General features: G+C 38.6%; 2 protein-coding genes across 8 annotated transcripts; both read left to right on the top strand.

Moving 5' to 3' along the window:
- Positions 1–629: 629 nt before the first annotated feature.
- marveld2a (MARVEL domain containing 2a) lies at positions 630–10,730 on the top strand. 7 transcript variants are annotated; one of them, XM_044333486.1, is made up of 9 exons: positions 630–719; positions 3,249–3,307; positions 4,972–5,940; positions 6,921–7,141; positions 7,571–7,615; positions 7,719–7,873; positions 8,613–8,784; positions 9,452–9,502; positions 10,585–10,730. In XM_044333486.1, exons 3-9 carry the CDS (start codon positions 4,989–4,991, stop codon positions 10,702–10,704), a joined length of 1,716 nt encoding a protein of 571 aa, XP_044189421.1. In that variant the 5' UTR covers positions 630–719; positions 3,249–3,307; positions 4,972–4,988; the 3' UTR covers positions 10,705–10,730. The 7 variants fall into 7 exon arrangements, with proteins under 7 accessions (XP_044189421.1, XP_044189423.1, XP_044189426.1 ...); XM_044333488.1 differs by having other exon boundaries at positions 3,249–3,340; XM_044333491.1 differs by lacking the exon at positions 3,249–3,307 and having other exon boundaries at positions 634–719.
- A 4,221-nt stretch (positions 10,731–14,951) lies between these two features.
- On the top strand, positions 14,952–24,272 carry oclna (occludin a). Its single transcript, XM_044333496.1, has 9 exons — positions 14,952–15,071; positions 15,698–15,788; positions 16,837–17,497; positions 17,716–17,883; positions 19,964–20,094; positions 22,050–22,241; positions 22,356–22,527; positions 23,372–23,413; positions 23,534–24,272. The coding sequence occupies exons 2-9, from the start codon at positions 15,739–15,741 to the stop codon at positions 23,630–23,632; spliced, it is 1,515 nt and encodes a 504-aa protein (XP_044189431.1). The 5' UTR covers positions 14,952–15,071; positions 15,698–15,738; the 3' UTR covers positions 23,633–24,272.
- Positions 24,273–25,128: the final 856 nt, after the last annotated feature.

Genomic DNA, 25,128 nt, shown 5'->3' with positions numbered 1-25,128 from the left:
ACTTTTACTGCAATACTTGAACTACATCAAGCTCATAATACTTATGTACTTTTATTGCAATACTTGAACTACATCAAGCTCATAATACTTATGTACTTTTATTGCAATACTTTAACTACATCAAGCTCATAATACTTATGTACTTTTATTGCAATACTTTAACTACATCAAGCTCATAATACTTATGTACTTTTATTGCAATACTTGAACTACATCAAGCTCATAATACTTATGTACTTTTATTGCAATACTTTAACTACATCAAGCTCATAATACTTATGTACTTTTACTGCAATACTTTAACTACATCAAGCTCATAATACTTATGTACTTAAGTAGGATTTTTCATGCAGTAGTTTTACTTATAATGGAGTATTTTTACATTGCTGTATTAGTACTTTTACTGCAGTAAAGGATGTGAATACTTCTTCCAGCACTGCCTGTCAGTGTATTTATGTATCAGCCTGTCATTATTATCATATGTTGGCAGAAGGTGGAAGTCAATAATGTTTTTGCTTCCTCATCACTGAGTGTATCAGTCACAGTCACAGTATCAGTATCCGTCTGTTGCTCAGGTGAGCAGCTCAAAGCTTCTTTCCACAGTCTGCGTGACGTCACAGGGATGGGCAGGTCACGTGGTGCGGACCGAGGGAAACCTGTGGTTTAACGTTACTGAAATGGGAGAAAGAAGAAGAGGAGAAGGAAGGGAAGCAAACAAGGTAGGAGAGCTACAGACCGTCTTAACATCCTCCAACAAGAAGGATCGATTAGTGCTCTTCAGTAGGGTATTGATTAGGAACGGTTTATCATTTGAAATGTGAACTTTTTTATGTCGAGAGGTAAACACAACGGTAGGTTAGCTTCACAGGGCAGGAGGAACGAGTGAAGTTTACCTTCCTCAACCGCCGCTTTTTCTTTATCTGTCTAAAAATTAAAAAAACAACAACGTTCAGAGCGACATGTTAGAAAGCTATAATCAATAATACATTTACTAAATAACTTTAAACACGACCGTGACTTCAAACGGAGTCAAATGAAAGTGTTTTCCTGTCTTTTTACATTGACCGAGCCCGCTGGCTGAGAGCCAGCTGAACCGTTCACAGGTTGGTTTTAAGTTCACTTCACGTTATTAGGCCTCATTTACTACACACACACACACACACACACATACACATACACACACACACACACATATATATATATACACACACATTATTATTGTTATAAATAAAGGGTGGAAACTGTATATAAGTAGCTTCATGTCGTTATATTACAGCCGAGGTGTTTCTGTTTTGGAGCAACAGTTTCCTGATATCAGGAGCAGCGACTGATCATATAATACAGATTTAACTACAGTTATCAGTCTGACACAAAGAAAGTAACTAAGTACATTTACTTAAGTACAATTTTGAGGTATTTGTACGTTACTTGAGTATTTCCATGTGATGCTACTTTCTACATTTCAGAGGGAAATATTGTACTTTCTACTCCACTACATTTATTTAACAGCTTTAGTTGCTTTTTCAGATGAAGATTTGACACAATGGATAATATAACAAGCTTTTAAAATACAACACATTGTTAAAGACGTCTTACAAAAAGCAGTGTGTAGTCGGGGTCACATTTCACATGTCTATGAGTTGTTAACAGCTCCACCAAATAAACTTCTCACATGCTTTCATTTCAATAAATGTTCAAATGATCCAATATTTCACCAAAAAATCAAAGATTAGAGAAAAAGTAAAGGATCTGAATACTTGTTCCACCGCTAAGAAGTATTTAAATGTTTAACTTAAGTAAAAGTAGCAGTGCCACAGTGTAGAAATACTACTTAACTAGTAAAAGTCCTGCACTTTCTTAAGTAAAAGTACATAAGTATCAGCATCAAAATATACTCTAAGTACCAAGAGTGAAAGTTTGCAGAATTTCCGAATAATATATATTGTATTATAGGATTATAATTTTTAGAGCTGCATCAAGTAGTTGATTAATTAATTAGTCGTTTGACAGCCAATTAATCGCCAACTACTCTGATTATCGATTAATCGCTTTGAGTCAGTTGTTAAGAATAAAAGTCTGAACGGTCTGATTCCAGCTTCGTTCTGTCATCATCTGCACAGCTGATCACACTGAACAACAACACGTCACATTAATTACTTGTAATTTTACATTTGCACATCACATGTTCATGTACTGTTTATAGTGTTTCATACTGTGAGGTTTTGCTCATTCCCAGTCAGTCAATATCATTAATTCAACAGCTTTTTTCACTTAGAAAATTCACGTCTTTCTGTTGTGGTGCTTGTGTTTTCTCTTATCTTCTATTTTTTGACAGTTATGCACCATCATGGCAAAGCCTACTTGACATTAATACTGTTTCTGATTCTTCTTTCAAGACATTTGAAAACATCACATCGGGCTTTAAGACATTAGAACATCTGTTTTTCATTATTTAAAGACATTTTACAGATTAATTCTTAAAATAATCAGTGGATTAATCCATTATATCTTATATATTATTGTCTAAGCATTACTAATGTTGCAGCTAGTGAAAGTGGGAAGCCTCATCTAGAATAAAACATCATCATGTATTAAGTTTAGATTTATTATTGGCGAAGTAACTGAAGCTTTCACATAAATGTTAAGTAGCGGAAAACGGAAATTACTCAAGTAAAGGATAAGTATCTCAAAATTGTACTTAAGTGCAGTACAGAGTGGAGTAAATATACTCAGTCACATTCCAGCTCAGAGAATCAAACTGTCCTGTTGTTGTTTGAAGAGATCAGATTCACTGTTTGACTTTTTCCTTAAAGCTTGAGGCTCAGTTATTGATCGCAGCTGATGAGCAGATCAATCAGAGGTGAAAGGATTCGTCTGAATGATGCTGCATGAATGAACTTTATGAATATTTTTTATTACTTTCTCATATGACAAAGAAAATTAAAGTAAATCCTCACGTTAAAGGAGCTGCTGGAACCACAGAATGTTTCATCAATTAATCAAGAAAATCAACAGATTAATTGATATTGATCAGCAGATTGAATATGTCTGGGTGTCATAAAAGTGTAAATACTCAAATTTTCATGTATTTCAGTGAAGTTTTAAGGTTCATTTTGGCTTAAAAGTTGATTTTTAAAGTTCATTCTTGATCTTGGAAGCAGCAGTTTAATATTTTTAGCTTTTAGTCAGAAAAAAACAAGTAATTAATACGTCAGTGTTTATTATCCTTCATGTCTTTGTGTTTGCAGGTGATTCCTCGGCTCACTGTGTGTTTAAACAAGGTTTGCATTCTGACCTGCAAGCCAATGTAAGTCGTGTTGAGTGACTGCGTGTGAAAGAGGTATTCAAGCACAGTTCTTTTTTTTTTTTTTTACCTCTCAAGAACATAAAGAAATGGGGCTTTTTTTTTTAAAGGGCTGATTGGTTGTCAAGAATGTATTTTTGTGTTGGTAAGTTTAAAGACTCCCGGATACGAGACGCGAGTCGTTATTACAGTGACGGGGGGGGGGGGGAGATTTGTTCGGGTCCGTATTTGGTTGCAGCACAAAAATGCATTCTTGACTCGGCTTGCATGGAGGATGCTGGGATAACATCTGCAACTCATGAGGGCTGAAGGGTCTTTTCTCCGGTGACCTCGGGCTCTGAGGCTCAGCTTTGTTTGTTAGGACTTGTTTATGAATTTAAATGACGTTGCATGAATGATATTATTGAATGTTTCAGTGGATTTTTCTGCTTGTGACTTGTTTTTATCTTCTGGCTTCTTTCCTTCTTATATTTCCTTTCTTTTTGCCTATTTAGTCCTTTGTTAATGATTTAAATTGATCATAATATGACCTCCAATCTCCAACTATTTTGATAATCTATTAAAATTCTTTTGTTCCAGCTTCTTAAATGTGAATATTTTCTACTTTCTTTCGTCTTCTATGACAGTAAACTGAATATTTTTAGGACATTTGTCGACGTCACCTTGAGTTTTGGGAAACAAAGCGACATTTTTCACCATTTTCTGACATTTTATGGACCAAATGACAAATCGATGAATCAAGAAAATAATCCACAGACTCATTAATACTGAAAATAATCGTTAGTTGCAGCTCTAAACAATTCTGATAATAGATTAAGTGCTGAAAATCATTTATGAAGTAAAAATGCAAAACATTCTCTGGTTCCAGCTTCTCAAATATTGATGTTTTGTTTTGTTTTTTAATATAATTGAACTCAAATTAAAGAGTTAATGAATATTTACAGTATGTGGAATGTGGAAATCAGTGGTATCAGTAGTGTTTGTGATGCATGAGTGGAGAATGTGTGTGTGTGTTGTAAGGTGCGTGAAGGCAAAGCAAAGAACTAAAGCAGCATAACCAAAACAAACAGGCGCCTGTGAGAGAGAGACGACCTGCAGCAGCTGCAGAGAGGGAGGGAGGGAGGGAGGGAGGGAGGGAGGGAGAGAGAGAGAGAGAGAGAGAGAGAGAGAGAGAGAGAGAGAGAGAGAGAGAGAGAGAGAGAGAGAGAGAGAGAGAGAGAGAGAGAGAGAGAGAGAGAGAGAGAGGAGAGAGAGAGAGAGAGAGAGAGAGAGAGAGAGAGAGAGAGAGATTAAATAACCAGGGAACACGCCGCGACCCCTCAGGTGTTCCAGGTTACACTAACGAACCACCTGCAGAGTGAACGGAGACAGCTGACGGGTCGTCTTACAACACGATTAATAGTCAGCAACTCAACCCAACACCAGGAAGTCTACACAAATCATCATATTTGTGAAGTTGGAACCGTTAAATTTCTGGTATTTTTGCTTGAGAAATGATAATTGATTATCAAAATAGTTGCCAATTAATTTTCTGTTGATCAACTAATCACTACAGCTCTAGTAATCCTTTTATTTATTATAACACTGAATGAATATTTTGTGTGTGTGTGTGTGTGTGTGTGTGTGTGTGTGTGTGTGTGTGTGTGTGTGTGTGTGTGTGCTCTCAGGGACCATCACCATCCTCATGTCCAATGGAGGAGGCTTTTACGGACGCACTGAGCGTGTCCGCCAGGCGCCCCACTATGACCAGGTTCCCCGGGAAACCTTATCACGATCAGACTCGTACGATCTGCATCCTCCCTCGCTGAGAGAGCAAACGTCGGCTCGTCTGGCTCAGAGCGCCGACCCGCTCCCTCCTCCTCCTCTGCCCGACCAACCTCCCGTGGGGCCCGAGTTCGACCCCAGCGGCAGCGAGGACAACGCCGACCCCGCCATCGACATCAAACCGGTCCACCGTTTCATCCCGGACTCCTGGAAGAACTTCTTCAGAGTGAGCAACCGCAGCAGTAAGAAGGCGTGGTCCATGCCTGCCTCGTCTTATAACAACAACAACAGCACCTCTGACGGGGTGCGCTGCTCTCCTCCGCACTCTCCGTCCGTTCCCGGATCATACCGGGATCCATATGGGGGCTCAGGCAGCAGCTACAACTCCCGCAAGGAGCTTCTGGGAGCTCGGGACGCCCACGAGTCCGAGTCAGGGCGCACCTACCACACAGGTCTGACCTACAACGAGCGAGTGGAGGAGTACCAACAGCGCTACGCCTTCATGAAGTCCTGGGCGGGGCTGCTGAGGATTCTGGGTTGTGTGGAGCTCCTGCTGGGAGCGGCTGTGTTCGCCTGCGTCTGCGCTTACATCCACAAGGACAACGAGTGGTTCAACATGTTTGGATACTCGTCTCCCGGAGGAGGAGCGTACGGAGGAGGTATATACGGTGGCGTAACGGGAGCGAGCTACTACTCCGGCCCCAAGACCCCGTTTGTGCTGGTGGTGGCGGGGCTGGCCTGGCTGGTGACTGTGATTTTGTTGGTTCTGGGGATGACCATGTACTACCGCACCATCCTGCTGGACTCGTCCTGGTGGCCTCTGACCGAGTTTACCTTAAACCTGGCGCTGGCGGTGCTGTACATGGCAGCAGGTTGGTAACCATAGCTACGGCTGGACACATCCGCCATGATGATGAGTCAAAAGTTCAGCACATTTTCTCACATAGTATCAATAATATTGATCCGTGCATCTGGGCCATTAAGACGTGATGTTTTATTCCTATTAACACAATTATACATGATAAAACATCATTTTGATCCAGTTTTGAGGTCTTTTCTGCAACTTACTGACACCACGTTTATGCTAACATCTGTTGCAGATAATAATATATGTGCCTGTATTCTAGTAGATAGAGAAAGAAATCTAAATCTTTTATACTGTACAAAATATGATGATTTAAGATAATTAATTTTCTGTGAAAATTGGAATTATTTTGACGTGTTTAAGTTTTCTAACTTTGTCTCAAAAGTCTAGAAGAGATTTATGATTACTCCAGTGCTATATTGTTAAAAATCTGTCAGTAATATCTCTCTAACCCCCTCATCAAGTGTTCTCATCAAGTTGTGACACACTCGTCCCGTTGCTGTTCCCATTCCTGGAAACATTTAGTGTCATCTTCTGTAACTTGTCCAGAGCTTCCTGTGATTCTTCCTGGATTTCCTCCACGACGGCGAATCGTCTCCGTTTCGGGTCCCAGTTTTTAGTTTCACTAAGCTGTAGTCAGACACCGATCTGATAACTGCAACCCTACTCCGGTGCTGAACTGAGGGGCTGAATAAAGCACCAGTATAAGATAAATGAGGAGTTTTTAAACTGGAAATCATGCAAAGATATTCCAGTAGAGCCCCAGAATATAAATACAGAGCTGGAAATGTGCAGGATACATCTCTAAGATCCAGGTTTTGAGAATAAGTCTCAAAACCAGGACAAATAAAACCAAAACTGATGATTAGATTCCACCAAATACAAGTGAGACAATTTGTTTTTTTGTATTTTGAGTGAACTGAACCTTTAATCTCACTCGCTTTAATCCCCACTTGAACTTCCTCATGTTTTCTTTTTGTTTACCAGGTATCGTTTATGTGCGAGACACGACTCGCGGAGGCCTCTGCTCCTATCCCGTCTTCAACAACGGCATTAACGGGGCGTTCTGCCGCACCGAGGCGGGCCAGACCGCCGCCATCATCTTTCTGTTCGTCACCATGGTTGTTTATCTGATCGGAGCCATCGTGTGTCTCAAGCTGTGGAGACATGAAGCGGCACGCAGATACCGGGAGAGGTACGGCCAGGAGGTAAGATCCTGTGATTCCTTACATTCCTGCAGGAATTCCTTTTTAATCTCGACGGATTATTTTCAACAGTATCCGTCTAACTTTGATGGTTAGAAAATTGGCTGTTGCTACAAACATGTTCACACTTACAGACTGTATAATGCAACAGCAAACCATGTAATGTGTGCACAGGCTTACAGCTGCGGTGGAGTCTGTAATCTTATCTGCAAGATGCTCACAACGCACTCGTGCTCTGTTTCGGTCCTTTTATTTATGTGTATTTTGGTCTTTGAGTTAAATCAGAAGATTGCAACCACTTTGTCATTTAAAATGAAGCAGGAGCCAGAAGACTGCTAGCTTAGCTTAGCTTAGCTTAGCATAAAGACAGGAAATGCTGGATTTTCTTTTATAAGCTGCATGTTAATGGGATGATATTTCTGTATGTTTTAGTTGACACAGATCGAGCCCTCCGAGATGCGAGCTGTACAATCGTTGGTAAGTGTTCTGTGATGTGATGTGTAAAAACATAACGCACACTCTCAGGATATATTTCTTATTTTATGAGGGAGTCCAATAATCTGTCGTTGTGTCTCTACAGATGGCTGCACCCAAAGCTCCAGAACAGGTTCAGGGCTCCTCAGTGGTTCCCATCCAGGCTGCACCTGCACCGAAAGCAGGACCTCCGAAGGTTGTGCAGGGCGGGATCCCCTCAGGACACATTCCCAAACCTGTTATTGTGCCCGACTACATTGCGTAAGTGCTGCTAGATATACAATATGCTCTATATCTAACAGCCAAGAAAAGTAAACACAATGTACTGTAGGGCTGCAACTGCTTTTATTATTGATAAATCTGCAGATTGTTTTTTATTAATTGTTAATTAATTGTTTGGTCTAAAATAGTGAAAAATGCCCAAACAGCAAGTTAAAATATTCAGATTGATTGTTTTGTCCAATTTGTCATCAAGATTTACATTTGAGGAGCTGTAACAGTCACTTTTTGATATTTTTGCTTCCACATTTTCACAAACAATTGATAAATTATCCAAATCGTTGCAGATCAAGATACAGTATGTAATTCTTACATAGAGATAGAGCTGCAGCTATTAATCAATTAGTCAATCAACAAAAAAATCATTTTGATAATCGATTTGAGTCATTTTTTTAAGAAAAAATGTCAAATTGCTCTTATTTCAGCTTCTCAAATGTGAATATTTTCTGGTTTCTTTCTTCTTCTGTGACAGTAAACTGAATATCTTTGGGTTGTTGGACAAAACAAGACATTTTAGGACATCATGTCAGGCTTTTATAGAACGATAATGAATATAATTGTTATTTACATTACGATATATTATGACCATATCTGTCTGTTACTGATTTGTTATTTTAATTAGCCACTGTATCGTTAGCATCACCTGACATGTATGCAGCACATGTAGTTTGCTCTTATAATATTAGTGAAGTGTGTTTCTCTACTTCTCTCCGTCCTGCAGTAAATACCCGACGATCCGGTCTGATGAGGAGCGGGATCAGTACCGAGCCGTGTTTAACGACCAGTACGCGGAGTATAAAGAGCTCCACTCCGAGGTGCAGGCTACCCTCAAGAGGTTCGACGAGATGGACGCCATGATGCGTGGTCTGCCGCAGCACCCGACCAGCCAGATGGTGAGTGGTTCCACACGTCTGTTATAAAGGTTTGGAGATAATCTGTGAGGAATAACATGAAGGAGAGCAGAATCATGAGTAGAATTATTGATTAAATGTCATTAAATGTCGCAATTATTCTTGGAGGTTAGTTTGGTTGCAATTTTGGAAAAGCTGGTCAGACTCTCCTCTCTGTCATACATCATTTGTAGCACAGCGCTGCTTTTAAAGGGCTTTAAAGAGCTCCTCTTAATCCCACCCAGTCCTCATGTGTACTCTGTGCAACCACACCCCCCCCCCAACAACCACACAAATACACATTGGACTCTGCATTGATTTATGGAAGTTATCTCCCCGTCAGTCTGACTGTGGGCGTCATGGCTGCTCTGCAGTAAACTACGACTGGACAGATTTCATCAGTGTTTGGTTCTATGTGAGCACAGAGGAAGCGTTTTGGAACGGACTGATTGCGTATCTGAAATATTTCACCCAGTGTTTTTGTTGTTTAAATGTGCCTCATTTCCCCATCCTGCAAACTCCTCTGTTTTGCACTTCCTGTTCCCCTCCACCCTCAAATTCCTTCTCAGCACCATCGAGAAGGCCTGTTCGACATCATCATCATCATCATCGCATCTGATTTTCATACTTGTGAAAGAGTCGTGATGTGTTTCAATCTTTTTTTTTGTAGGAGGCTGATCGCATTAACAGAATCCTTCAGGACTACCAGAGGAAGAAAAATGTGAGTCCATTGTCTTGTCAATGTTTTGTATATACTGTCTATAGCAGTGGCTTTTTCTGCTGCTTGTGTTAGTTTATATTATCGAGACTCGGCTGATATTCTGCTTTTCCTCCAGAGAGTAGAGGTTCAGTTTTATCTCCGCAGACGTTACACACTGTTAGTAAAGATATCTTCCACATAGAACCTTAATTATGTAATAGATTAAAGGATAATGTGTTGTGTTATTTAATATTTTATGTTATGAAGAGACCAAAACCTAGTCCTAATGACTTTGGTGATCCTCTGAGTTTCCGTCTAGTGCCAACAGCAGGTCACTAGATAATCAGTGAAATATCTCAACATCTACTGGTTGGATTGGCACAAAATTTTGTCCAGACATTCATGTTCCCCTGATAATAAATCCTACAGACTTTGGTTATCCAATTGACTCTTCTTATAGAGCCATTGAGAAATGTCTCAACAACCATTGGATGGATTGTTGTGTAATGTCTTTGGTTTCCATGTAGCGCCATTAGCATTCCCATCAGCCTCAGCTGTGTTTAGTGCAAATTAGCAAATGTTACTAAGCTAACAAGCTAAACTAAGATGGTGGAAATTGTACAAATTAAACCTGCTAAAAATCAGCGTGCTAACATTTTCATTGTTAGCATGGTAGCATGCTAAGTTTAGCATTTAGCCCAAAACACTGTTGTGCCTAAATACAACCTCACAGAGCTGCTAGCATGGCTGAATCTTAGTCTATAGCTGTTTCTAAACAAACTAGCATGACCTTAATCTTCATAATGAAGGAACACGTCACCCAGTGCAGCGATGTGGCTCATTAACGGGTTTTTAATAGTTTTTAGACGACAACGGAGGTCTACGGCACAGAGGAATAAGATACATCAGGCGTTGGATTCACAGACAATATGTGTTAGTTGATCAATTCATTATTGTCGATAATAAAAAATATAGAAATCACCTAAGTAACTGCTCCTAAACAGTTGAAATGACACAGTTAATGATCATTAAAGTGACTGGTTTGGTTGGTTTGTTATTATATTTTTAATTCCCGTCTGTGTCTCTGGTTTTTACTGTCTCAGGACGTTACATTCCTCGAGAAGAAGGAGCGCTGCGAGTACCTGAAGAGCAAACTGTCGCACATCAAACAGAAGATCCAAGAATACGATAAAGTCATGGAGTGGAACGACGGATACAGCTAAACCTCTGTGGCGTCAACCCGCTGGACACAAATACAGAACTACTGTTGACAGCTGGTGGTGTGAAAAAAAAAAAAGACATTTTAACTGGAGAGTTGAACACCAGTCAACACTAAGGAGCATCACAGGGAAATCCAGCTCGCTTTAAAAATCTGTCCAACAAACGTTTTATCAGCAAGTTTTTGCATGTCTGCGTTTATTAAAGCCCACAAGTTAAAGGGTTGAATGTTTCTACACTTAAAATGGTCCAAAGAGCTCAATATATGTGTGATACTGTGACTGTAATTGTAGCTGAAACACAACACTTAATTATTTTTATAAATGACACTGGTATCCGATCCGTCTGTCAGTTTAGAGGAGATAGAAGAAGCATATAGAGGAAAAAATGAGAGATGCTGCTTTATGTCTGTCAAGGTTTACCTTCTGTAAACTGGCGCCTAACTACTGTTCTTGTTAGTCTTTGTGTTTATTGTTAGTTTTACAAATTCGCTGCCTGATAAAGGTGCAGTGTGTTGAATTTAGTGGCATCTAATGGAACGGACTTGGCAGAAATGGGAATATAAAATTCATAAGTATGTTTTTATTAGTGTATAAATAAGAATTGATGTGTTTTGTTTACCTTAGAATGAGCCCTTTATATCTACAGAGGGAGCAGGTCGTCTTCCATGGAGGCCGCCATGTTGCACCGCCATGTTTCTACGGTAGCCCAGAACAGACAAACCAAACACTGGCTCTAGAGAGGGGCTTTTGCATTTTTTTGAGAGTTTCGCAGCCACCGTAGGTTCTTGTACACGCTTGGAAAGGGAGTTGGAGGGGAGGGGGAAGGGGGTGAGTATTCATTTGGTTGCAATCTGCAACGTCACCACTAGATGTCACTAAATGTTACACTCTGGTCCTTTAAAAAAAAAAAAACACTGCTTGTTGTGACAGATCGTCATCCAACTGGATTCTTAAACTGTTTCTTAAACTTTTTTTGATTGTTTTAATTGCACAATGTGTCTGTTTTTTGTTTTTTTTTAATATGTAACTGTTTGACAAATGGAATTGTGTATGTCCTATAGCAGAATTAGTAAAATGTTGTGTTGTATGTATTTTGAACACTTGGGACTTTGTTCAACCATTTCATAGATTAAACAATTTGTACTTAATGTTCACTTAAATATCACTAAGTGCCTCTGTATGTCCTCTATACCACTGTAAAACGTCCTGATTTAATGGGAATACATCACAAGAACTGGATTTCTCTTGTTTTATATGTTAAGTTGTAAATATGTTGCTGTAAATGTCCATATTCTTTCATAATTTAAGTGATCAATTGGTGCTTTCTTTTTTCAGAATACATTTCTGCTTACCCACTGTCTGGCGGTCTGGGGTTCGCTTCCTTTATTCATAAACACCCGGGCACAGTTTCTTTTACTGGAAACAGGAAGAAAGACACCAGAGTGATATGTGAGACTCTGCAAAATAATTGATTATACTGAATTGATTATAATATAAGAGAAAAAAACAACAAACCCTAAATTAGAGCTGAAACTAGAAGTTGATTAATTAACCGAAAGAAAACTAATTTGCAACTTGTCAATTAAGTTACTTTTCAGTTTGTTTCTGCCTCAGTTGTGATGATTTGTTGCGTTTCATTGTCTCATATGACAGTAAAATTGTTGTCAAAACACACAATTTGAAGACATCACTTAAGGTTTTTGGAACTTGTGACGGGCATTACTCACCGTTTTCTTAAACAAAATAAATCTATCAATCCAAAAAAAGTTGCAGCCCTAAACTCTGAGTGATGAACCCCGAGATGGGAAAAACTCAGAGTTTTTGCTTTCAGAACAGCTGATCAGAGTTCAATCAACTCTGAGTGTGTTCACTCTTGAGTTAAGTGCGTGCGTGATGAATGAAAAAAGCCAGAGTCACCATGGCAACATGTAAATAAAAGTCAGAGCCTCTGTTTTAATCCAGTGGATGTAGAGATATTAATGCACATTTATCTTTTTTTTTTAAAGAGCCAGAGCAGGAAAAGTATCAATAAGTTAAGTAACACAACACCATTAATTGATCATTTAGCAGACGTACATTTACCTCAATGATGATAAAGTGGAATCTGACTGTGTATCAGGCTGCAGCAACGTTACAATTTAAATATATTTGTTTAGCTTCAATCTGACGAATAAAACACAGGAAGCAGCAACTGGAGATGAGAAATATAGTAAAAGATTTAAAACATATATAGATCAAAGACACAGAGACGTGACTGTAAGCGCACAGTCTGATCCAGTAATAATGTGTTTGGTGATTTGCACTTGAAAAGGCGTCGTGGTTAAAATACAGCAGATTTTAAATTGTTAGACGTCTATTTGTATCTCAGTTCAACAGCATTCAGTGACTTTATTTCAGCTACTTCAACAAATGTAGTAAATTTAAACACTGAATGCTGTTAAAACACATTAAGATTATGCTTCTATTTAAAAAAATCTCACTTTCAAACTACATTCTGCAGCTGCACCACGATCCTGCTCACTCAGCATATTAACATATAATCTACAATATTATAGGAATTATATTCCATCAGTGCGACCAATCACATCATGACTGACAGAGATAATTATTCATTGATCCCATGTGTCTAAAGCTTCATACAGATATTCTAGATTTAAACTGAGATTACACATTATGTGCAATAAAGATTTCAGTGCAGGAGCTTTTCTAGTTATAAGAGAAGTTATTCTGAGCTGAGGATGAATTCACGCTGTTTAATATCTGAATGTGAGAGAAAAAAAAAAACTGCTGTTCAAAGAAACGACTGATGCACATAAAAGCAGTAACTTTAGAAAGTCCTTGAGGAACTAAACTAATATCCAATCAGGATTTAGATTCTGACAGATAGTAAACCTCCGGACTGAATAAATGAAGAAATGAAACAGTTGGCTGGTTCTGTAAGAGGAAGGAGACAAAGAGAAACTTTGGGTTTGTTGAAGGAAAACCTGCCAACACAAGCAGGTTAGGTTACCATGGTAACTGACTCCAAGTTTAATTTAGCTCTCTTTCAGAAACTGAAAACCCAGAATTTCCCTCATTTCAGGGTGAAAAAACTCAGTTTTCACGAAACCCGCTTTCTGAAGCGGGCTCCTGGTGAACCTCTTCTTCTTATTATTAGTTTGTCTGTCTGATAATGTCAGGTATGGAAGCCCAAAACTGACAAAATGTAGTAAGCAGCTATAAGACAAATCACAAATAAAACTATGAATATGATAATTAAAATATATATATATATTTAGCTGAATAATTAAAATGTAGACATATAGAAAACCTTAACCCCCTTTAAACCTCCAATTAGCTGGTAAAAAAGGAACAAGCTTCTTCTCCTACATATATATATATATATATATATATATATATATATATATATATATATATATATATATGTGTGTGTGTGTGTGTGTGTGTATTTGTGTGTATATATAACCATAACCACACATAAATATATACAAAAATATAAAGCTTTATACTTTTTCTTTAACCTCTCATCTGTTGGTAAAAAAAAAAAAAAAAAAAAAAGCAAAAAGCTTTTTAGTTTTTTCTTTACCAACAAGCAGCTGATGAAATAACATTATTTGGTATTTGACCCTGGACCAAAAATGGGAAATTGAATGAAATAATTAAATATAAGAGTAAAATTAATTAAGATTTAATTCTAATTTATCAACTGATTGGTGGAAAAGAAAAAACTAAACCGCTTTTTGCTTTTTCTGCATCAACTGACTGGAGGATCAAAGAAAACCATGAAGATTTATCTTTCTTGTTTCACTCAATTTCAATAATTTAGCTTAAAATATTAATTATTGATGTATTCAGTTATATTTTTTTATGTCTGATAACATTTTACTACATTTTGTCAGTTTCAGGACTCCATAAAATGTAATAATAGGTCCCTCTAAGATGTAAAAACACATTTAGTTCAATAATTTCTATGAATTCTTTGCACAATATAACTTATCATATATTATTATTATTATTTATCTTTTAATTGTCTTAATTATTTAATTAATGCTGCTGCTTCTCTGTATTTGAACCGAAATAAAACATCTGGTTGTGCTTCAGCTACATCAGACACAACCAACCCTGAGACTGTTGTGTCTGCCTCTTTACATCAACTGACGTATTTCCAGGTATTTCCTCGTGCATGGAGGACTTCCGGTGTTGTTAGGTAACGTGACACCTGTAAGGTAAAGAGGGGGGCGGGGCTTTATTGACCGAGAGCCGACATCCTCAAGGTGTGGCCCGGGTTGTTGTTTATCAGCAGCGGCAGCAGCAGTTTCAGTCGACACAGTTGAAGTGAGGCAGAGAGGAGCAGACACACCGAGCAACAGGTGAGTGTTTGAGAGATTAACACCGGAAGCTTCTTTGACTTTATGGTTTTTAAATTTAAAATAACTTGTTACCTTTGGCCAGAATAAAGGTTTGTTGTTAGATACCGCTTTAAAACAACTTATCTCCTAAGTTATAGTGTTGTAGAAAACGATAAAGGAAAATGTCAAGTGTTGTGTTAATATGACGGAAACTGCTTCCAGTAGTTTCATACATTGAAATGGCGGTTAAAACTTACATAATACGTCATTATAGTTTAAGTATGATTTCAAAATAGAGCTGAAATAATTAGTCAGTTAATTGATTTGGTGATTAATGCAACTGTTTTGATAATCCACTAATCGTTTGAGTCATATATGCCAAATCTTTCCTAGTACCAGCTTCTTATATGTGAAGAACTGCTGCCTTTTTATAGTTTTATGTCATAATTAAACTAAATATTTTAAATTCTGGAGTATTGTTCAGACAAAACAAGCAATTTGATGATACTGCCTTGGGCTTTAGGGTATTTTGACGGCCATTTTTCACTATTTTCTGATATTATATAATCAATTAATCAACATCATGTTTAAGGAAATTGAGAAAATGTTGAAGTAAATGTGTTCTAACAATAGAAATCTTCTTGTAGATTCGTCTTCACAGATCAGCACCTCAAAGGATCCAGCAGAGATGTCCTCGAGGCCCAACGGGAGTCCACCTCCCTACGAGTCGGATGGATAGTGAGTCTCTTTTGATGAATATAAATGATCTGTTCTGTTTATCCTCCTTAACTTCAATCTATTCACACACTGTGTATGAACACATCGTTGTATGGAAGTAAAGAAAGGCCACAATTTAACCATTACTGAAGACTTAATGTTTAAAATGATATACAGCTTATCTTGGTATGAAAACCATTTATGTGGTTTGAATTCCTCTTTCTGAAATTTCCCGGAGGTCAGATCTGTAATTTGATTGAAATTTTTTAGTTGCTCATCTGAATTTTTTTCTCTCTTGGATCATGTGATCATGACAGAACGTAACCCGAAAGTGCTGACATGTGATTGATCCTTGGTAGCCCAGATGTTCAAGTTATAATAAATTTTGGTGTCTAAATGTCACCAATCCAATTTGAGCAACTTGATTTTTTTTTAAAAACTTGACCTGGATTTTTTGATTCAAAAATAACCAACTGATTCTGAGCAACTTAAAAATTGTTGTTTTTTTTAATATTGGACAGGTTGCTGAGTTTTGGTATTGGTCATGTTAAGTCATTTTTTTTTAAAGAAAAAATGCTATAATTCTCTGGTTCCAGCTTCTTAAATGTACATTTTTTTTCTGGTTTCTTTAGTCTTTTATGACAGTAAACTGAATATCTTTGGGTTGTGGACAAAACAAGACATTTTATGACGTGATTTTTAGCTCTTGGAAACAGTGATCAACATTTTTCACCATTTTCTGATTCAACTTCATTTTCTAGACCAAACAACTAATCAGCTAATTGAGAAAATAATCAACACATTAATCGATAATGAAAATGAATGTTTGTTGTAGCTCTGCTGAGGTTGAACCATAAAAAGAACCTGAAAATCAAGTTTTTGAAAAAAAATTTATGAGTAAAATGCTTTTCTTTTTAAATTTGCTCTTGAAGGACTCGTAGCGTTCCTTCTATAAATTCAACAGGATTGCTTATAAGATTCATATCCTTACAGCCTTTCTTTGCTTCCAAACTGCACTCAGATTGAATTTACACTTTTACAATAAATGTTTTTTTTTCTGTGTTCACAGTAACGCCCCTCCCCAGCCGGCATACTCTTACTACCCCGATGATGAGTTCCAGCATTTCTACCGCTGGACATCCCCACCGGGCATCCTCAAAATCATGTCCATCATCGTCATCGTGCTGTGTTTGGCCATATTTGCCTGTGTTGCCTCCACTTTGGCGTGGGACACTCAGGGAGCCTTGGGTGGTTTTGGGGGTTTAGGGTACGGCGGAGGCTACGGGGGAAGCTATGGCGGCGGCGGGTATGGCGGCGGCGGGTATGGCAGCTTTGGCGGCGGTGGATATGGAGCCGGAAACAACTACGGTTACGGAGGACTAGGAGGGAACTACAATGACCCCCGGGCGGGCAAAGGGTTTATCATCGCCATGGCAGCCATCACCTTTATCACTGGCCTGGTCATCTTCATCATCATCGTGTCTCACCAGAGCCTATCAGAGAGCAGGAAGTTCTACCTGGCAGTGATCATCATCTGCGCCATCCTAGCGCTGCTAATGCTAATAGCTTCCATAGTCTACCTGGTGGCAGTGAACCCCATGGCCCAGTCCTCCGGTTCGGTCTACGGCAGCCAGATCGCCGGCCTTTGCGCCCAGTACCAACAACCGCAGCCCTCAGGAGTGTTCGTCAATCAGTACCTCTACCACTACTGCGTCGTGGAGCCACAAGAGGTGAACACACAGATTTGACGTCCATTTTTTTAATGTTCTCATACCTGCGTCAGCACAGGAGGATTTATTCTGTATTCTTTATCCTTTATTTTGATCCCCAGAAACAATAAAACAATCACACTGATCAATCAGCCAAATATAAAGATCAGAAAATGAGTGAAATGGCTCTGAAAGTAACTCAGAAACGTTTTAACTCAGTGGTTTATCTCTCGTTCCAGGCCATCGCCGTGGTGTGCGGCTTCCTGGTTACCGTGGCTCTCATCATCATGCTCGTCTTCGCTCTGAAGACCCGCCAGAAGATCCGAAACTACGGCAAGAGCAACATTTTGTGGAAGAAAGTGAAGGTCATCGACGAGATGGGGCCTCCTCAGGACGTAGAGGCGTGGGTGAGTGTTAGATGTTGAATTATTTAACCTGAGCGTTTTCGTTATGGATTACCAGATTATTTTCCTCAATTTATCAGTCGTCTGTAGTCTTCAAAAGCAAGGTGACATTGAGCTTTGGACTGTTGGTTGGACAAAACCAGCAAATATATTCAGGTTACAATGATATAAAAAGGAAAAAAGCAGCAAATCCTAACAATTTGAAGTTTGCTTTTTGCTTGATAATTGACTTAAATGGTTAATCGCTTATTTTTCTGTTGATCAAATAATCAGTTAATCAACTACTAGTTTCAGCTCTTAGTTTCTTTCAACTTTGCTGAGTTTTATGCAGCATCCTGGTGCTTTTTCTAGTAAGATTCAAGATTAAATAAAACTTTATTGTGTCACATAGCAACAGAAATTCCTCTTGTCTGTGACTGACACGGCTCAGTCACAGACAAAGGTAGAGAAACGTCACGACAACAAAGTGGAAACAGTAAAAACATCACAGTAAAATAAGTCCTGAATAAGAGAAACTGCCTTGATGCATAAAGAAAAAGACCCCACACTGTCTGCGCAAAAGCAACAAATCATTTCAGCTCTAAACCTTCCAGAGGTGAAAATCAAAAGAAGCTCTCATAGCTGATCTAATATCTGGTCTCTGTTGAAGCACAGCAGCACTTTGTGTATCAGTTGAAGTGGTTCGACCTGTTTGGTGGCAATCACCTGTTTTTCGGAGGGGGAGGGGGACGTGCAGATCACTTCTTTCTTTCTAGCATGCTCAGTTTCAAGGTGTGGTTTGTTCACAGGTGACAGTTTCAGTCAGTTTCAGCTGATAATGTCGTATGGAAGGAAGAATTCCAAACCTGAACTGTCAAGCGTTAAAAAATTCAGTGTTTACATCTCATCATGAATCATCCTTCTTTCCGGAGCTATTTTCAGAAGTGTTTTGCAACAACTCTCACACTTGACATGCTCATAGTAAGTAGGGATGAGTAGGTGAGTCATTTTGTTAACAGGTTGTAAGTCATGGTGACATTCAGCTGAGCCGATTCCTCACAGTTTAGTTTACCGCAGCGGAAGAACAGGTCCGACCAGAACTCAAAACCCTCAGGTCCACCAGTTAGCGGACACACAACACCGCAGCAGCAACATGATACTGGAAACCAGAGATATTTCACCGTAGCTTGTGGGAATGTTTGTCTGAAAGTGCTGACTGTGGAGACCTGCAGCAAATACATGCAGACTGGTGTTTTGGGGGGTGTGCAGCAGGGTGTAACTCAATAATGACACATACTTTCAGAGGACAAGTCCATGCAGGCGTATCATACTGGAGTTGGCAGAGATCCAGTGTGTTTTGTTTGAGAAAGGCAGACGTTAAATGAGAGGAATAGTAATAAACATAAAAGGTTATCGCTGATAATACAGTTTACTTTTCTTTTTACCGTAGATGATTTGCAGAAGCGTTGAGTTCATTTCCCTCCAAAAAGACCTTAAACCTTAAATTTCCTGCTGTAGATAGTAACATTAGCTGTGAGTTGTTTTTGCATGTGTTTGCAGGCTGTTGGGAGATGTTCTATATCTATAATATACAATGAAACTTGTGCAACAGTTGATTGTGCTGCAGTGACCATCAGACCTGCATCACTACTGCAGCTACAGTAGCTCATCAGCTCACTGTGGATAAAAGAAGAGTTTTAGCATAAACAAATGTTTTTTCATTGGTTAATCCATCCATCAGTTATCACCACTTATCTGGCTCTAGGTTGCGTTAATTGATTTAATTGTATTAGCATGAATTTTTGTTATATACAGCTGGGAAGTGCTGACAAACATGATAGAAATGTCAGTAAGTTCATGCCCTTATATAACTGTAGGCCTTATTTTCCTTACTGGTTTTCCATCATTGTTTGACTGGTTTGAATGTGTCTTTATGGTCTTTTAAAAGTCTTAAATTTTAATTTGGTGAACACTGCAGAAACCCTGTAAATTCATATTACTCTTGTGGTGCAGCAAACATTAGATATTGTACCTTAATGCTATAACATTACTAAATATGTTTTTTTTGGTGTATTGTTAAAATGTTTGTGACTCTTTCCTGAAGGTGAACAATGTGTCCGTCCCCCCGGAGGAGCTCCCGATGGCGGACTACCCCGATAAGCTGAGAGGCTCCAGGAGTCACCTGGATGACGAAAGCACAAACTATGACAAACCTCCGTACAGCTACACCCCACAGTGAGTAATACTGACAGAGATAAACAGCTGCACTGATAACTGAGGGTGTGTGTGTGTGATGTTTTAATGTACTGCACGCTGCAGATGGCAGCACAGAGAGACAGGTTAATGCAGCGGTTTGAGCACAATGAGCAGATTTTAAAGGTTTATTTTCTTTTATTTGACGTTTCACAGTAGAGAGAAACTGGAAATATGTGGGGAAAGCAAAGAAGGTAACTTAAAACAGATGTTCTCAGTTGTAATCAAAGTGAGGATGTTGTGATTGTGATGTAGGTGTTTTTAAGCCCCGTTCAGACAACATTTTAACATCACCTGCAGGAAGAGCTGCAAGTCCTTCTCGTACAAAAATATTTTATTAATCTGATGGATGGAAACATGCTAACACCAACATATAGGCCTATTTGGGAACCAGTGTGATGACAGAAGGTGAGCAAGACTCCATAAAAGCTCATCAAATCAGCCTTTTTAATGTCAGCTACAGGAAGATACTGCTGCTCTCATTTGAGCCCTGTTTTTAGTCTTTATTTGGCAAATTGACACCATTAAATGTCTGCTGAATTAGCTACTAGCAGCTGTTGTACAGACAACTATTACTGGATTAAACATGTTGATTTTCAGGCATGTTCTGAAGTCTCTATTTTCCTCTGATATCTAAGTGGATATATGGAGGTTTATTGCTGATGGACATCATGTCTGTGTGTTCAGAATTGACTCGTGACACAAAGAAAGAGTCACAAAGAGAGTTTGCCTCGCCTTGAACTCTCCGGCGCCCCCCGTAGGGAGGCTTTTCTCTTTTGGCTTTGTCCTGCTGAATGTTCATGTCGATTACAGACCGTATCCTGCAATTTTCTGATGGTTAAAGTCCCGTCAGGAATGATGAGTGTAATTGCAGAAGAGCACGGAGAGAATATTTCACTCCCCACCTCTCTCTGTAATGTCGATCCCATCCAAATGGAACTTTAGACCACAGAGATGCTTCATAATATACAAATTCTAACGAGGGTTTGAGTGTGTTTACATTGGAACATTGATGATAATTAAGTAAATTTTGTGTGTAAACTGGCATCTTTGAGGATCCTCCTTTTTAAAAATCTTGAATTTTGAGGAGGGAAATTAAATCTGTACATGTGTGATTTTGGGCTGTAAAAAAAAAAAAAAAAAAAAAAGCTGTCAAAAAGCAAACAAAAGTATTAATATTTGGATGAATTCAGATTTTCTTCATTTTACGTCTAATTGGAATTGGCTTTCCAAATTAATTTTCATCTGCTGGCACGTCTTCCTGTTTATACAACATGTTACTAAGCATATAAACCATGTATAGTATAAATACTAGTATGTATAGAGCTATAGGAAACACTTAAAACTGGTTTGCCTCAGACGTCTGCTGTCGAAAAGCTTGCTGGAACTTGTTATTATGCAAAAATGTGAACCAGTCTGTGTGATGGATTCCTCTGAAAGTAGGACAGTCGAAAAACAAACATGCATGAGTGTTTTTTAAGATTCATGTGTGCTATTTCCCTGCAACACCGAAACTATGTGAAATCTATTTGTGCTGATAAGGAAACTACAAAGAGGTAAACATGTGAGAGAAACAGGAAGTCATAGTTGAACGCTCATCGGATGGATCGGCAGATCATCATCAGATCAGAATGACCTTTTATTTTACTTCCTCTTTCGACATTGTGAAGTTACTGAAGAGAAGAGAGATTAAAGTTAAAACTGTCACACACAGTTTAGTGGATATTACAGTATTTTTCCTTTGTGCAGTCATGTTTTTCATGGATGTAAGAGCATCTTCAAATGGTAAAACATGCATAGCTAAGCTGTGAAAGCACTTTTATGTTCTGTTTTTCTGTTTTGTATTATTATTATGATTATTATTATTATTGTTGTTATTAGAGTTTTTTCTGTATAGTCTAATAATATAAATCCTGTAACTGTCCTTTGTCCTGCAGGCCTACAGCGGAAGAGAACCTGCCTCTGCAGAACGGGGTTCCCTACAGCAGTAACTCTGATTTAGCCGCCAGCTCGGCTGGAAGGCCCAAAAAGAGACGCGCTGGTCGGCCGCGTCGAGCTGATGGACAGGACTACGACACCGACTACGCCTCGTCTGGAGACGAGCTGGACGACGACAGCGACTTTTACAGGTACGAATGAGACATTTTGTAGAAGTTGGACTCCTCTACGCCAGCGTGCTTTGACTTATCGTAGCTGTAATTTAAAATATTCCCTCTCTTTCCTCGTCCTTTCTACCTTTTTAGTGAATTTCCTCCGATCGCCAACGAGCAGGAACGCAACGACTACAAGCGTGAATTTGACCGCGACCACCAGGAGTACAAAGACATGCAGGCGGAGCTGGACGCCATCAATAAGAATCTGGCAGAAGTCGACAGAGAGCTGGACGAGCTGCAGGAGGGCAGCCCACAGTATCTGGTGAGAGCTTATAGAAAAACAGTTTGATATTTATTTACTCACCTATTTATATTATTTAATGATTTAAAACCACATAATTTATCATCAATTTCAATCAATTTGTTGCTGTTTGAAGCATTTATAGTGTAGGAATCAACACCAGAAATATAATTTGCTTTAAAACTCGTGACATTAAAGCTGCTTTAATCAATATTTTTTATTTTAATAATGGATCAAATGACTCTGTGTAACATGAAGAGTGATTACAGAGAATTATCACCCAGCTCTGTTAATCCTTTCAGCTCTACAGAGTGTTTTTGCATGTTTCTTAATCACTTATTTTGCCTTTATGGCCTGCAGCTTTAATGTTTTTTGTGCTCACTGCAGCAACAGGCAGCTGTTTTCAATGATAAACTCACTGTACTCCACCTGTTCAGCAGATAAAGTTAGTGACTAGCTGGTGAACATAGTGAAGCATTTTGCAGCTAAATACACAGTTAGCGACTAGCTGGTGAAGAAAGTGGAACATCTCGCTAAAGACGAGAGACAGATATTTTTCTCAGGAGTTTGTGGAGACCAAAAACTGAGCTAAAAATGTTTGTGTTCATCGATGAACACAAACATGACTCCAAACAAATAATTATACTACATCTGTTTGCTACATATACATTACATTTAATAAGGTGATAAGTCAATGTTGTGTGTACAGCTTGTTTCAACTGTCCCCCGAGTGGCAAAAAATCACTTAATATAGGTTTAAGAAAGACGACAAAAAAGCATGTGTGTCCTTGACATTAATCTTAAGAGATTTTCTGTTTCAATTTGAAATGTATGACTAACAAATTCTTTTTTTCTCTTTTAACAGGACGCTTTGGATGAGTACAGAAGGATAAAGGACATGAAACGGGTACGTGAGATCGATAAACAGATCTAAAGAGATCTTCAGAGCAAAGTCCATAATAGCATCTTATTCTTTATTCTCTATTCTATTTCTTTTTCTCATGAATCTCCCATCTTCTCCCCACAGTCTGCAGATTATCAGATGAAGAAGCGCAGGTGTAAATACCTGAAGGGAAAACTGAACCACATCAAGAAGATGGTCAGCGATTACGACCGCAGAGCCTGAGCGACTCTGTGAGGATCACACACGCCTGTCCGAGATGAGACAGAAAGGACTCAATCGGGTTTTTTTGGCTCTGCTGTCGTCCTCAGTCTGCTTCTCAGAGCGAGGAGCGTCGTGTCGAGGACGCCGGTTGCGACGTCACCGCGGTCCATCTGAGCTGGTGAAACTTTGTAAAGGTTGTTTTGTACTTAGGAAGCACAGAAAACAACTGTTCTGTCTTGCATTAAGCCACCGTTTGTGCTGTGAGTGTCACCTGCCATAAATACTTTTAAATAATATGTATTTATTTTGCCTAATGTGATAAGAGTTAAATGCAAATTAATACATAACCCCAGTTAATTTTTAATGGCTCTTGTTTATAATAACTCATCATGACATGCTCTTCTTTTTACAGTGTTTTAATCCTCTTTTTTTAACAGTAATGCAAACATGTAAATATGTGGGAAACACTGACGTTCTTAATGTTTTTAGCAGTTTGAAGAAGTAAATTCACATGTGTATGTGTATAAGGGTGTGTTTTTTATTTTGTATGGATGATAGAACAGAACACGTTCATATGATTATGCATATTTAATGCATAGTGATGTACTTTTACAGTGATTTGTGATACATTTTACATCATAATAAATTCATTTATTAAACACTTTTTTTCTCTCTCTGTTCGTACACAGTGAAAATTTTCTACTTCTGCTCTCCTTAAAAACACAATCACATAATCTCAGAGACAGATGCTTTTTTATTTTATAGCTGTCATTTAAAGTGTTAAATACTCCTCGACCGAATAGCAAATACGAATACAGCAGCCTCTCTTGATTTAAAGCCGCTATATGTTGTGATCATCCATGTTTTGCGTTGCATTCACCAGAGGAAAAAAAAATTGGAGGCCTTATCTTGTAACTATGACTTCCCTATCTCATTAATTATGAATTACTATTTCATAATAACAAGAAAACAATCTCATAATTAAAGGAGTTTTCCCATAATTATGAGAAAATGTTCAGGCTGTCGCTGTTTGAAGAGACAGAGGCATGATGGCGCTGTCTGATTTAATTTGCTTTATTTCTTCCTTGTTTTCCTTGTTGAGCGCCAATAATATGGGAGATATTAATGTCACTGAGTAATATGGATGGTATTATTATCATTTTTAGCATGTCAACATTGCACAGGTATCTTAAGTCCTTCTTATTTTTCAGGAGGAAAGCAGTCTAACCTTCTCCAAGTCTCTCTGTTCCTTCAGAAGCAGTTAAACCAGAGTGTCAAGGAGACATTCGTGCATCTGAAATACATCCAAGCTTTCAAAATTAAATCTAAATATTACGGTACCATCCTGTTTGTTACCGCTATCAAAATACTGGTTTTCCTGTAATTATGAGATGCGGAAGTCATAATTACCATCATTTAATCACAATGAAAGAATGAGGCAGTGTTTGTTGTCTTCTTCCACTGAGTTCTGGTTCTGGTTCGATCTGTTGTGTAAAATGTCTGTCTGGCATTTTCAG

This window comes from Thunnus albacares, chromosome 18, assembly GCF_914725855.1.
Source record: "Thunnus albacares chromosome 18, fThuAlb1.1, whole genome shotgun sequence".
Taxonomy (NCBI): Eukaryota; Metazoa; Chordata; class Actinopteri; order Scombriformes; family Scombridae; genus Thunnus; species Thunnus albacares.
The sequence above is the reverse complement of the archived record's forward strand: the minus strand, read 5'-3'. Positions and strand labels throughout refer to the sequence as shown.